General features: G+C 42.6%; 1 protein-coding gene across 3 annotated transcripts in view; it reads left to right on the top strand.

The window, feature by feature from the left end:
• Positions 1 to 684: 684 nt before the first annotated feature.
• Positions 685 to 12187, top strand: part of SLC44A1 (solute carrier family 44 member 1) — a 198827-nt gene continuing 187324 nt past the window's right edge. For 2 of the 3 annotated variants that reach the window (XM_010353307.2, XM_010353306.2), the window contains exon 1: positions 693 to 981. In XM_010353307.2, the coding sequence (XP_010351609.1) occupies positions 946 to 981 (36 nt within the window). In that variant the 5' untranslated portion in view covers positions 693 to 945. Of the gene's footprint in view, positions 982 to 12187 lie in introns of all 3 variants that reach the window. The other variant, XM_010353308.2, reaches the window with a different exon arrangement.

The following is a 12187-nucleotide window of genomic DNA, read 5'->3' as shown; positions in this document are numbered from 1 at the left end:
TGTATAGGAAAGTTTAGCTTAGATCCAGTATGGCTTTGACTTGCAAGCCTGGATAACTTTTTGCCTTTTCCTCATTTCTGGCTATTTATTATCATTTCAACCTTCGGGACATTTCATTAGGTTCTTGGTCCCTTTCAAGGCTCAGTTTCCACATCAGCAAAATGGGGACAGTAGCAACAGATACTTGTTTTTTCCAGTCTTCTTATCACCTACTCTTTCTCCAGAAAAGGTTTCTTGTGTACGCTTTCCTCTGGAGAAAAGAAGAGCCGACAGAGCGGTAAGAAGCCATCAGGATCCTGAGTTGTGCGCCCAGTAGGGAAAGAGAGCAGTCCCGCTTGCATCCCGGGTCCGGAAGCAATCAGGCCCCTTTTCGGCAGCGAGTTGGCCAGGTCTTCGTCTGCCTCAGCCCGCTTTGCCCTCTAGCCTCGAGGCAGAGAGCTGCCTCGGTGCCACAGCTAAATAAGCCCGGCGCCGCGCAGTCTCTGACACGCGCGGAAGGGCCCGGCCTCGTTTTGGCTGCCGCCGCCCTGCCGCCCGCACGGCGGTGCACTGGGGGCGGGGAGTCTGATGGGAGACGCGCGCGGCGCTGAGGAGGCGGCGGCCCGGGAGAGGGAGCGGGAGAGGGACTGGGCGCGGGAGGCGAGAGGCGGGTAACAGAGGGAGGCGCCGCCGCCGCCGCCGCCCGCCCCTTTCCGCTGGGGAGCAGCTGCTGCAGCAGGAGCAGAGCAGGAGCCGCGCAGCCGCCGCCGCCGCCGGGGGATGTGGCCGGTGTCTGCCCCTAGCCGCGCCGCCTCTTGAGTACCAGCCGCCGCTGCAGCCACCGCCGCCGCCTAGCCGTGCGGGGCCAGGCCGCGCCCTCCCCGGGCGCCCGCCGGCTCGCATGCCGAGGGGATCCGGGGCGTAGCTGCGCGCCCGGCGCCGCCTCCGGGCTCCTTCGGCCCCGCCATGGGCTGCTGCAGCTCCGCCTCCTCCGCCGCGCAGGTGAGGGGCTCCCGCCTCCCGGCCGCCCGCCCGGATGCCTCCCGTGCGCCGCGTCGCTCGGCGGACGCCCGCTGTCCGATACCTCTCGCTGTCCCCAGCCTCCCCTGAGCGCAGCGTGCAGTCCAAAGACCCCCACGCCGCCTTTCCCTCTCCCGGGTCCCGCCGACGCCCGCGCGCTGGCTCCCGGGTCCCGCCGATGCCCGCGCGCTGCTCCGCGGCTCCCGACTGGCAGGCGCCTCTGCGCGTCCCCTGGTGCGCCCTCAGCTCTTCCCGGCCCCTTCCCCACTCGGCCCCCTCCTCCTAGTCACACCTGAGCGGCCCGTCCCGCCAGCCGGCAGGTAGAGGCTGCACTGGCGCCTCCTCTGCCCCAGGTAGCATCCCCTTCCCTGTTCTTCCGGGCCTGGCTCCTCTCTTCCACCTCGGTGAAGTCTCCCCGCCATCCGTCGCCTGTTTTCTGTGCTCCTCGCAGGTGTACCCCCAACAAGGGCTCTTCACCTCTTCCACCGAATTCCGGTTTCTGCTTCATTAGATATTCTGTCCTTTTTCTCTTGCCTGCTGTCCCCCGGCTGGGTTCAGATGTTTCAGCGGGTCCCGGAGCCCTTCCACGGCCCGCTCCGCAGACCTCCCTTGCTCGCTTGCACCCCATCCCCCCTTGGTGCCGTGACCCGAGCCCCGCGGCCTCCCCGCACTCAGAGGCCCCTGCGGGAGCGCGGATTCTGGGCTGGGAAGGAGATTGGGCACCTGGTGGGTGACGGGAGCGTTACGGAAACTCCCTCTTTGTTGCCAGTGTTACAGGAGGAAGAGGTTCCGAATTTAGTTTTTCTGTGGGCACTGGCTGAATGTTGTCGCTGAGGGCTGAGATGCAGAGATTTCTCCCAGCTTCTACCCTGCCCCCATCCAAATTTCGCCAGCCTCTTCTCTCGGATCCGAGCCCTTAACCTGGGTGGAAATGTTTAGACAATTGTATGAGGATCAAATGTAATAGAACTTGACTACTGGCCACTAATAACTGAGAGGACCTGTTTGTAAATTACCTAATTTAGTGGATTAGTGAGTGTATTTACAAATACTATAAAAAGCAATCAGGAATACTGCATCAAACTGTCTTGTGGTGGTGTATGAAAAATAGGCTCTGACAACGCCTGGGATGTAATCTCACAGTTTCATTAGCGTAGAATTTAACTGTGGTCTGTGATTTGTTTGTTTTAGGGGGCAGGAAAGGGTTCTTGTTTTTAGAAATAAAGGATGGTTGTTGGTGAAGAAAAATGCTAGTTTGGGGGAAAAAAATTCCTCCAGAGATCTAGCATCTGTGATAATGCCAGAAGTGTTTTTACTGCTGCTAAATGACTATATATAACTCAGTTTTAAATAACCTGCATACTTGTTCTGAAAATCTGAGATCTGTTAGAGAGAAAATGACTAGAATTGCAGATGAATGGGAGCATTTATGTTTTATTAGGTAGCCATCCTATCATCCTATTCCTCCAGTCCTTTGTTTTTTTTGAGTGTTTGCTTACCCGTTTGCTTTTTTTTTTTTTTCTGCTAGCATTATAGTCAGGCTTATTGGTGTAGTTAAACATTCCTATTCAGTTATACTAGCAAAGAAAAAACTATATGTAGAGGTGTTAGGAAAGAGAGGCTTGGTATGTCAGAGTTTTCATATTAACATATAAAGGCGTAGAATTGCACATAACTTTCAACTGGTTAGGATTTTGTGGGGTCTAGTTGGGTGCTCTTTAATATTTAAAGATAATTTTCACCAAAAAGGTGTTTTTCAGATTGCCTTTCTTTTCAGAATTGAGTTAATTTCCATTCTCTTTTGGTGGTGAAATGCCTTTAAGACAGAAAAGTATTGATAGTTTATGGATGACTTGTTCAGTGCGTGAACAATTAAATTCAGGAGGGATGGCTGCTGCACCAGAACTCTGCTTTAAAACAGGTAGTGGGTCTTGCATTTGTCTAGCTCAGCGTCATACTTTTCAGAATGCTATCATATACATTTTCTTTTCTTTTACCTCCTCTCACTGTAGAACATGCCATGTTCTATACAGATAAGATGCATGTCATGCACCTAAGGGGTGCATTTTTTCCTGTGGATTCCTGTAACCAATCAACAGCTGTCAACATTTTTAAGTTCAGCTTTAAGGACTTGTAGTGTTCAGTGGAGCATTGAGGAGCAGGTTTTGTGCCAAAGAGCTGGTCTTTTTTTTTTCTTCTTCTTATTTGAGATTTTTGGCATCCTTCTTCATTTGTGAAATGTTACTAATCTGCTGGTATTTTAACTCTCCTTTCAGGAGCATCACCAGTTTTAGAATACTGTTGTTCCAATATGTGTTTTTAAACAAAATAGGGTTGCAACTCCACATCTTCTCCAGCCTCTCTTAGGGGTCTCAAATGTATTTTCTTCTTCTTCTTCTTCCTTTTTTTTTTTAGATGGGGTTTTGCTCTTGTTGCCCAGGTTGCTGGAGTGCAATGGTGCGATCTTGGCTCACTGCAACCTCTGCCTCCCAGGTTCAAGCGATTTTTCTGCCTCAGCCTCCCAAGTAGCTGGGATTATAGGCATGTACCACCTCGCCTGGCTAATTTTATATTTTTAGTAGAGACAGGATTTTGCCATGTTGGTCAGGCTGGTCTCGAACTCCTGACCTCCGGTGATCTACCCGCCTCGGCCTCCCAAAGTGCTAGTATTACGGGCATGAGCCACCGCACCCTACCAGGGGTCTCAAATGTATTTTCACTCAGAATATGTTTGTTTCATCGCTTCTACTGGATTGTAAGCTTCTGGAGCACAAGAACTGTTTTTGTTTTCTTTATTTGTGTATCCACTACAGTGCCTCACTGTAGCTCGTACTTAATAGTTGCTCAGCAGTAGTCACTGGAGGGAATATATAGACATATATTTGAACCTCTGACTGGCAGGTGGCATCGAATGTGACTCTAGACCTGACCCATTGAATTCTATAGGCTGGTTGATTAATTCTGCCAAGCCGTCCTCTTCTAAACTCAAACCTGGACTGTTTAAGTTAAAACTTACCTGCCTTTTCTACATCCCTGTTCTTTCAGTGGTACCATCAGCTTGCAAAATTGTTCAAGGTTTTCCTTTGCTCCTGATAACCTGCTTAATGTGTATGTTTTAGATGGAGCAGTGACTATAACATCTTAAAAGAGCTTGTCTGCAAACTCTAATGATAACCTACATAACACATGAAAACAGTGTGCTTTGAGGTAATCTGCAGTTCAGTTTAGCTTTTCTCAGCAGTATCTTCAGCAACTTTAAAGCTCTGGCAGGTTTTTATCAATGTAAATAAAGTGCATTTTCTTTTTGTAGCAGGGATTCACTTTTGAAATACAATTTATTTTCCCTTACAGTCTCTTGCTATGTTGTAGATTCTCATAAAAGAGTTTGTGTTCTTCCAGAGTTTGATCTCTTGTAGTCTGTCCTGGTATTATTTTCATTTTCTTGGCAGTGTCTGGGTATCATAATTTCCCATCAAAATAATTATACTGTTTTAGGATTTAGATCAAAGAAAAGTGTCACATTCTATACTAGTATTTCATTGCTAGAGGAGCAGATAATTGGCAAAATAATTTGTGCTGTATCAGCTATGTACATCTAGGATCTTAAAAGTGAGTGAGGGCTCTTAAAGAACTTTTAAAATTATTTTAAAAAAATTAATGACCATTACAAGGTGTTTACTAATATTGGTAATTGCTCAATACTGACCAACACGTGATAGTCTTTGCCTAAAAGTCTTTTGAGGGGAACTTAAAAGTAAGATAGTCTTGAGTTTCTTTTTACAGTACTAATCCTCCCTAAGGCTCTTAAAATTTACTCCCATCTCCCTATAATTCGTTTGTTCTGGTATAACCTGACATAATTTCTATCCTTGTAATGTTAAACTTCAAAGTTCACTTGTAAATCTTTGGATTTATTAAATGCTCTTTCTCATTGACAAACCAGTTTGAATGAATCTTTTGAAATATTACTTAGCAAATTGCCATAAGTCTTTGTCCTTAACGGCTACATCGTATTTCTCACAGCAGTGCTTTGGAGGCCAGGAGATTTTGCAAGTTCTGTGAAGTTCTGTGTCCTTCAGTTCTAACCTTAGAAATTGTGAGAGGGATGGAGGAGAATCTTTCAGGTTGAACAAACTGCCCCTTGTCTGTCTAGCTTTAGGAGACTTTTGTCCACTGTCTCATTCTATGGTCTTCAAATTGAAGGCTGTATATTTAACTGTCTTTTTGTAGCTCTCATATTCTGTTTTGGGAGTAGTAAAAAACAACCAGAAGTGGTTTTCAAATGCTGGTTAACATTTGCATATGCTAACTGTGCTTTAACAGAATTTTAATAATACCATCATCTATATCAGCTTTGTGGAATTTGAAGTCAGATGGTAAAAATTAAATTTGAAGAGTGTAGTGGGAATTACCAACAGAGACTAAAGTTGCTCAATTAAATTATGACCTGCAAAGTAAACTTGATCTAATGGGAACAGAAGTCATGGCATGAAGCCTTTTTTTTCTTTTATCTTCTGAATATTGTGCTGTTAGCGTAGAGGATCTACTCCTCAAAATATGTAAATCAAAGTTAATGTCAAAATTGGAAAATAATGTAGAAATGGTAATTTTTTTCTTTTTTTTTTTTGAGCCAATGTTTGGCTTTTGTTGCCCAGGCTGGAGTGTGGTGGCATAATCTTGGCTCACTGCAATTTCTGCCTCCCGGGTTCAAGTGATTCTACTGCCTCAGCCTCCCAAGTAGCTGGGATTACAGGCGCTTGCCACCACGCCCAGCTGATTTTTTTTTTTTTTTTTTTTTGTATCTTTAGTAGAGATGAGTTTTCACCATATTGGCCAGGCTGGTCTCGAACTCCTAACCTCAGATGATCCACCCGCCTCAGCCTCCCAAAGTGCTGGGATTACAGGCATGAGCCGCCACGCCCGGCCAATTCCCAAATCTTAAATTGCAGTTTACTAATTTTTTTTTTTTTTGAAACAGGGTCTTGCTCTGTCACCCAGGCTAGAGTGCAATGACATGATCATAGCTCACTGCAGCTTTGATCTCCTGGGCTCAAGTGATCCTCCCACCTCAGCCTCCTGAGTAGCTGAGACTATAGGTGCGAGATCATGCCTGGCTATTTTTTTTAATGTTTTACATTTTTTGTAGAGACAGGATCCCACTATGTTGCCTAGGCTGGTCTCAAACTCCCGGGTTCAAACAATCCTCCTGCCTTGGCCTCCCAAAGTGCTAGGATTATAGGTGTGAGCCACTGCACCCGGCCTACTTTTTTATCTTTAGAAAAGGTTTACTTAAATAAAATTTTGAATTAAAGAATTTCCAAGTTAAATTTCACGCTGCCATTTTGAACTTCCTACAGTTGCTATCTGGAGAGTAGCATGGTACAGCAAAGCTAGTCTACCTAGAATGCTTTCAGGCTTAACAAGTACTATACTATCAAATACTATTTGATGTGTTAACAGTACAGTCATTTAAAAATGTTATTGGCCTGGGAAAATTATTCATAAATATATATTCTACTACCAGTAATTGGTTAATAGTTGTTTTTCTGTGCTCCCCTTTCCCCTGATCAAACTGCAAAGAAAGAACGAAATATTTCAATTTTGTAATTTTGCCTCAGATTTTTGGGACTATAGGGGATATATGAGATAAACCTACTATCACTTTTCTGTTGATCTAAACTAGAATGTAGGAATATGAAGTAGACTGAGGTCAGAGAGATACATTATGAGGTAACTGGGATTAGAAACCTTAGTCTCTTAATCTCTTGTCCTTTCTGTAGTACAATACTATTAATTGTTAATGTCTTAGGTTTTCTTTTCCTTTCATCCTTGGCTGTACATTGGAATCACTTGGAGAAGTTTACAAATATTATGGAAGTGATGCCTGGGTCCTATTCCCAGAGATTCTTATGTATTGGTCTAAGACTGCTGGCTAGGCATCACAACTTTTTTTTTTCTTTTTTATAACTGCTTCTTGCAGAGTAGGGCTAACCCATAGTAGTGCACCCAGAGTAGCCAGCATCAAAACTTTTAAAAGTTCCCCTGGTAGCCCTCATGTGTCACCAAGTTTGAGAGGCACTGTTCCTTACCCTTTCTCTAGGTAATTTTATCCCTCGTATGGCTTCAGTTACAGTCTATATGTTAACAGTTCCCAAACTAAATTACTGTCCTGGTCGCTGATCCTTATATCCAACTGATTAATTAGCATCTACACTGAAATATTGTATAGGCAACTCATACTCAGCATGTTTAAATCTGTCCTCAAAATCGTACCCCTCACGCCTGGCTTTTTCAGTACTTTATCTCTGGTTCACTGAATGATGCCAATGTCCTGGTTGTGGAAACTGGAGACTTGAGTCCTGTAGGGAAACTGCCTTTCACTCTTTTGTATCTAGTCACCACATCTTGCCTCTTTGACCTTCTCAACGTCACTGCCAGCACTCTAGTTCAAGCCTCTGTCATCTCCAGCCCAGTACCTTGGTTACAGATCTCTCTGTAACTATTCATGCTCCCTTCTAATTTTTCTTTGTATTGCAGTCTTGGTGATCTTTGAAAAATCCCAAGCTGATTGTCTTCCTCTCCTATGTAAAACTCTTCAATGGTTTCCCATTGCTTTTAGGACAAAGACCAGAACCCCTGACCCTGGACAATAAGACCCTGTGTGTGGCTGTTCTCCATCTCTCTATAGGGTCACCTTGTGCTGTGCTTTTCTTTGCTCATTGCACTGCATCCTCACAGATTCTTCAGTTGGTTGTATTCCTTCCTCTTAGAGGGCTTTTGCATATGTGGTTCACTTGTCTAGAAGGCTCTTTGCTTTGCTCCCTGGCTTTTGGCTGGTTGCTTTAAGTTTCAGCCTGAAAGTCACTTCCTTGGAAAAGCCTTTTCTGATCCCTTCAAACTAGGCCATGTCTCCTCATTAAACTCTCATAGCCTTATGTGTTTTTCCTGTGAGCACTTAAAGCAGTAAACACATAATTTTACAGTTAATATTAATGTCTAGACTAGGAGGTGACAAACTGCAGCCCATGGGCCAAATCTGACCTGCTGCCTGTTTTTGTATGACTTGTAAGCTAAGAATGGTGTTTACATTTTTAAGTGGTTGAAACAAATCAAAAGCATATGATTTCATGATAAATTTGTTTCATAAATTATGACATTTTAATTTCTTCATAAGGGTTTATTGGGACACAGTCATACTAATTCATTTACTTGTCTATAGCTGCTTTCATATGACAATGGCAGAGTTGAGTAGTTGTGACAGAGGCCTTATGGCCTGCAAGCATAACTATTTACTCTGTGGCCCTTTACAGAAAATGTTTGCTGACCCTTGCTCTAGGCTGAGTTGATGAAGAGAGGGCCCATGTTTGCTTTGTTTATTGCCATCTTGGTGCTTAGCTGGTACCAATACATGGTAGGCACTCATGAAATATTTGAATGAATTAGCAAATATTTTCTTTCCCTCCATGGATAGAGGTGATTGAACTTTTACCTTAGAATACTGGGGTTTTAAAATTCATTATAAAATTGTAAAAAAGATTCTTCTTCAGAAGATTATTAACAGAATTTTCAGTAGCTCTCTTAAGCAGCTTGTCTGTTGAAGGTATACATGTCATTTATGTAGCAAGTATACTTATAAAGATGTGAGTTACTGGGTCAAGGTGGATGGGAAAGGGCTAGTGCACTCAAGTAATGGACCAGTCAGATTTACAGTGCTGATGTTTTTATAGCAGGCACAAATGGGTGAGACTTTATGGCAAGCATTGTAAAGAAAACGTGTTAGAGCTGGTGAAAAATTTAAGTCATTAAAGAGTTAGACATTGTTATCTCTGCTGTGGGAATTCACTCTGTGAAGACAGTTAAAGTTTTTGACACAGTAATATTTCCTCCTTTTTGGTACTTTTTGTTTTCTCATTTATTTGGAATATAGTATAGCATAATGTTCCAATTTTGAATTTATGCATTGTATAAAATTTAGTATTTTTTTGGCAATTTAAAAAACAGATTTACATTTTTCAGTATGTTTTATTATACTCAATAGAGGGATGCCAGTTTTCTCCCTCTGGGGGACTCCTTTATAATTGTATAATATGATAATGTTGTATAATAGGATTCATTTAACAAACATTTGGTTGATAAACCACTGAAATTTATTTTTTTGTGAATATATTATTATTCCTTTTAGTTGCTCTCTACAATATCCCACAACCAGATATTTAGACTTTTATTTAGTAGGGAAACCCTTAAAAGCAACTTTTATTCCAATTTTTAAGGTTGCCAGAAATGCTGAAAATTATTAAATGTAAGTGTTTGACTTCTGGATATCTTTATAATATGTAAAGTAAAAAAAACCAGCAAGAAGATGGAAAAATTGAAAACAGATGACTACTTCAAGATATTTAAGTAGCAGGAAGGTATTAAAGTTTGTTTTTTTTGTGTGTAGATTTGTGATAATATAATGATGATTATGTTCTCAGAAAATTCTTCATTATGAACTACTTATGATGTTACAGCTATAAGAAATAAAAAAGGCCAGGTTTGGTGGCCCACACATACAATCCCAACACTTTGGGAGACTGAAGCAAGAGGATTACTTGAAGCCAGGAGTTCTAGACCAGCCTGGGCAATATAGTGAGACCCATCTCTACAAAAAATAGAAAAAAAAAATTAGCCAAGTATGGTGTTGTGTGCTTTTGGTCTCAGCTACTCGGGAGGCTGATGTGGGAGGAAGATCTCATGAGTCTGGGAGGTTAAGGCTGCAGTGAGCGATGATCGTGCCTGTACTCCGGCCTGGGTGGCAGAGTGAGACCCTGTCTTTTTTTTTTAGATGGAGTCTTACTATGTTGCCCGGGCTAGAGTGCAGTGGCGCAATCTTGATGCTTCCCGGGTTTGAGCGCTTCTCTTGCCTCAGCCTCCAAGTAGCTGGAACTACAGGTGCCCACCACCATGGCTGGCTAACTTTATGTATTTTTAGTAGAGACAAGCTTTCTATGTTGGCCAGGCTGGTCTCGAACTCATGACCTTGTGAATCCGCCCGCCTTGGCCTCCCAAAGTGTTGGGATTACAGGCGTGAGCCACTGTGCCCGGCTGAGACCCTCTCTTAAACAAACAAGCAAGCCAATAATAATAATTTAAAAAACGCTTAAATCCAAATAGCTAAAACATTAAGGAAAATTGATTATCTCCTGTAAGTCAAGGGGTAAGGTAGCTTCCGGGTTGGGTAGTTCAGTGGCTTGACGATGTCAGCAAGGCCATAAATTCTCTCCTTGTTTCTTTTGTGTCATTTTACAGAAGGTAGCTTTTTCTTAATTAGCTCCCCTCAAGATCCCAAGATGGCTATGGCTCTTCTTACTGTCTTTTGCTGAGCTGACAATCTCCAGTGGTTTTCCTTTCATGGGAATTAGAGAGGGCTGCACACTCATCCCTAAACAAGCTGTAACAAGAGGAAGGCAAAGGACTCTGCAATTGGTTTAGACTAACCAGGACTTCCCTCTGAATCAAGTGAGGGGCAGAGCAACACCAGAACTAAAGGAGGACTTTGCCAGCAAGGTGGCGGCAGGGATGCAGGAGCGGGCATGGTGGCTGGATAGGTAGCCGATACTATCTGCTATGATTTTGCCATCTTCTTTTGTCTTTAAATCAGACTTCTGTAGTGTTTCCTAACATTTTATTTATAGCTCCATTATGAACTTCACAGTTCGTAGTTCAAAGTCACACAGTTATCTTCTTACTGTCCTAGTGATGCTGCTCAAGCCATTGCTGAAACCCCTGTCTTTCTTTTTTGCCCACCCCCACTGCATCTTTCCCATTCTGAGCTAAGGACAGCTTCAGATGAAGAAGAGCATTTTGAGGTTGGATTAATGGTTAAGTAGTGAGTTAGTATTCTTGCAAGCCATGGTCCCTCAAGAGCACCTTGGGGGTTAGTATGACCTCTTCTCTCTCTGGCTCACAATCTCCTTTTCTACCTCTTCTGAAGTCTCACTTCTGTCTGTGTTTATCTCTGTTTCAAAATTGGGTATCAAAAAACTGATAGTTTTTATTTTCCTTATTTTTCTTTCCACCTCCAGCTAATACACTTAAGGAGCTATAATACTGAGTGGAATATACTAAAGAGGGAAAAAGAGAGTGCTGCTGTTTTCTTTTTTTTTTTAACTTGCTTACTTTCAGGGTTTTTTTTTTTTTTTAAATAATTAAACTGAAAAGTCACATCATTATTTAGAGTATCTCTGATATAAAGAGTTCTCACAGTATATAAAAGGCATCCTTGCAATACATGATTTATAGAAGGAAATAAACTAATGTCTAAATATGTTCAATTTTGTTAATAACCAAATTAAAGCATAGAGGCATCCTTTCACATCTGTAACTTTGGTAATAGTTAACAAAATAATATTAATTGCCCAAGTGGTTTTGACTCAGATATACTTTATTGATTTGCTGGAATAAATTGGAATGATCCTCTTGAGATACATTAAAAGCCTTAAAAAAAATTGACACCCTTTATTTGGTAATTCAAAAGTTGGGTAATGCTATATGTAAGAATCTTTTTATTGTAGCATTATTTATAATGGCAAAAAGTTTAAAACATCATATATTTGCTGTAAAACTTTGTTCCTTTTTCTTTTTTTAAATTTTATTTATGTATTTATTTATGTATTTATTTTTTTTTTGACGGAGTCTTGCTCTGTCGCCCAGGCTGGAGTACAGTGGCGTGATCTTGGCTCACTGCAAGCTCCGCCTCCCGTGTTCATGCCATTGTCCTGCCTCAGCCTCCTGAGTAGCTGGGACTACAGGAGCCCACCACCATGCCTGGCTAATTTTTTGTAATTTTTAGTAGAGACGGGGTTTCACCATGTTAGCCAGGATGGTCTCAATCTCCTGACCTCGTGATCCGCCCACCTCGGCCTCCCAAAGTGCTGGGATTACAGGCATGAACCACTGCGCCCGGCTTCTTCCTTTTTCTTATTAAAATCCATTTGAATTTAGTCTGTTATACTTCCTCATTGCCAACTAAATGATCCTCCCTTAGTCATTGAGTGGCCTTTTGCCTTCCTCAGAAGTCCTTTCACTATTTCTTCTCTAAACAGCTGTTAGAATCCAGAGGATTGAACACCATTGTGTACTGGGAGGAGGGTGGGCTCTATAGCCAGACTATATTGATGTGAATCCTACCTTGTCACTAGTTGAGTTA

Source organism: Rhinopithecus roxellana, chromosome 16 (assembly GCF_007565055.1).
Source record: "Rhinopithecus roxellana isolate Shanxi Qingling chromosome 16, ASM756505v1, whole genome shotgun sequence".
Taxonomy (NCBI): domain Eukaryota; kingdom Metazoa; phylum Chordata; class Mammalia; order Primates; family Cercopithecidae; genus Rhinopithecus; species Rhinopithecus roxellana.
Note: the sequence above shows the minus strand (reverse complement) of the source record. Positions and strands in the feature narration are given on the sequence as shown.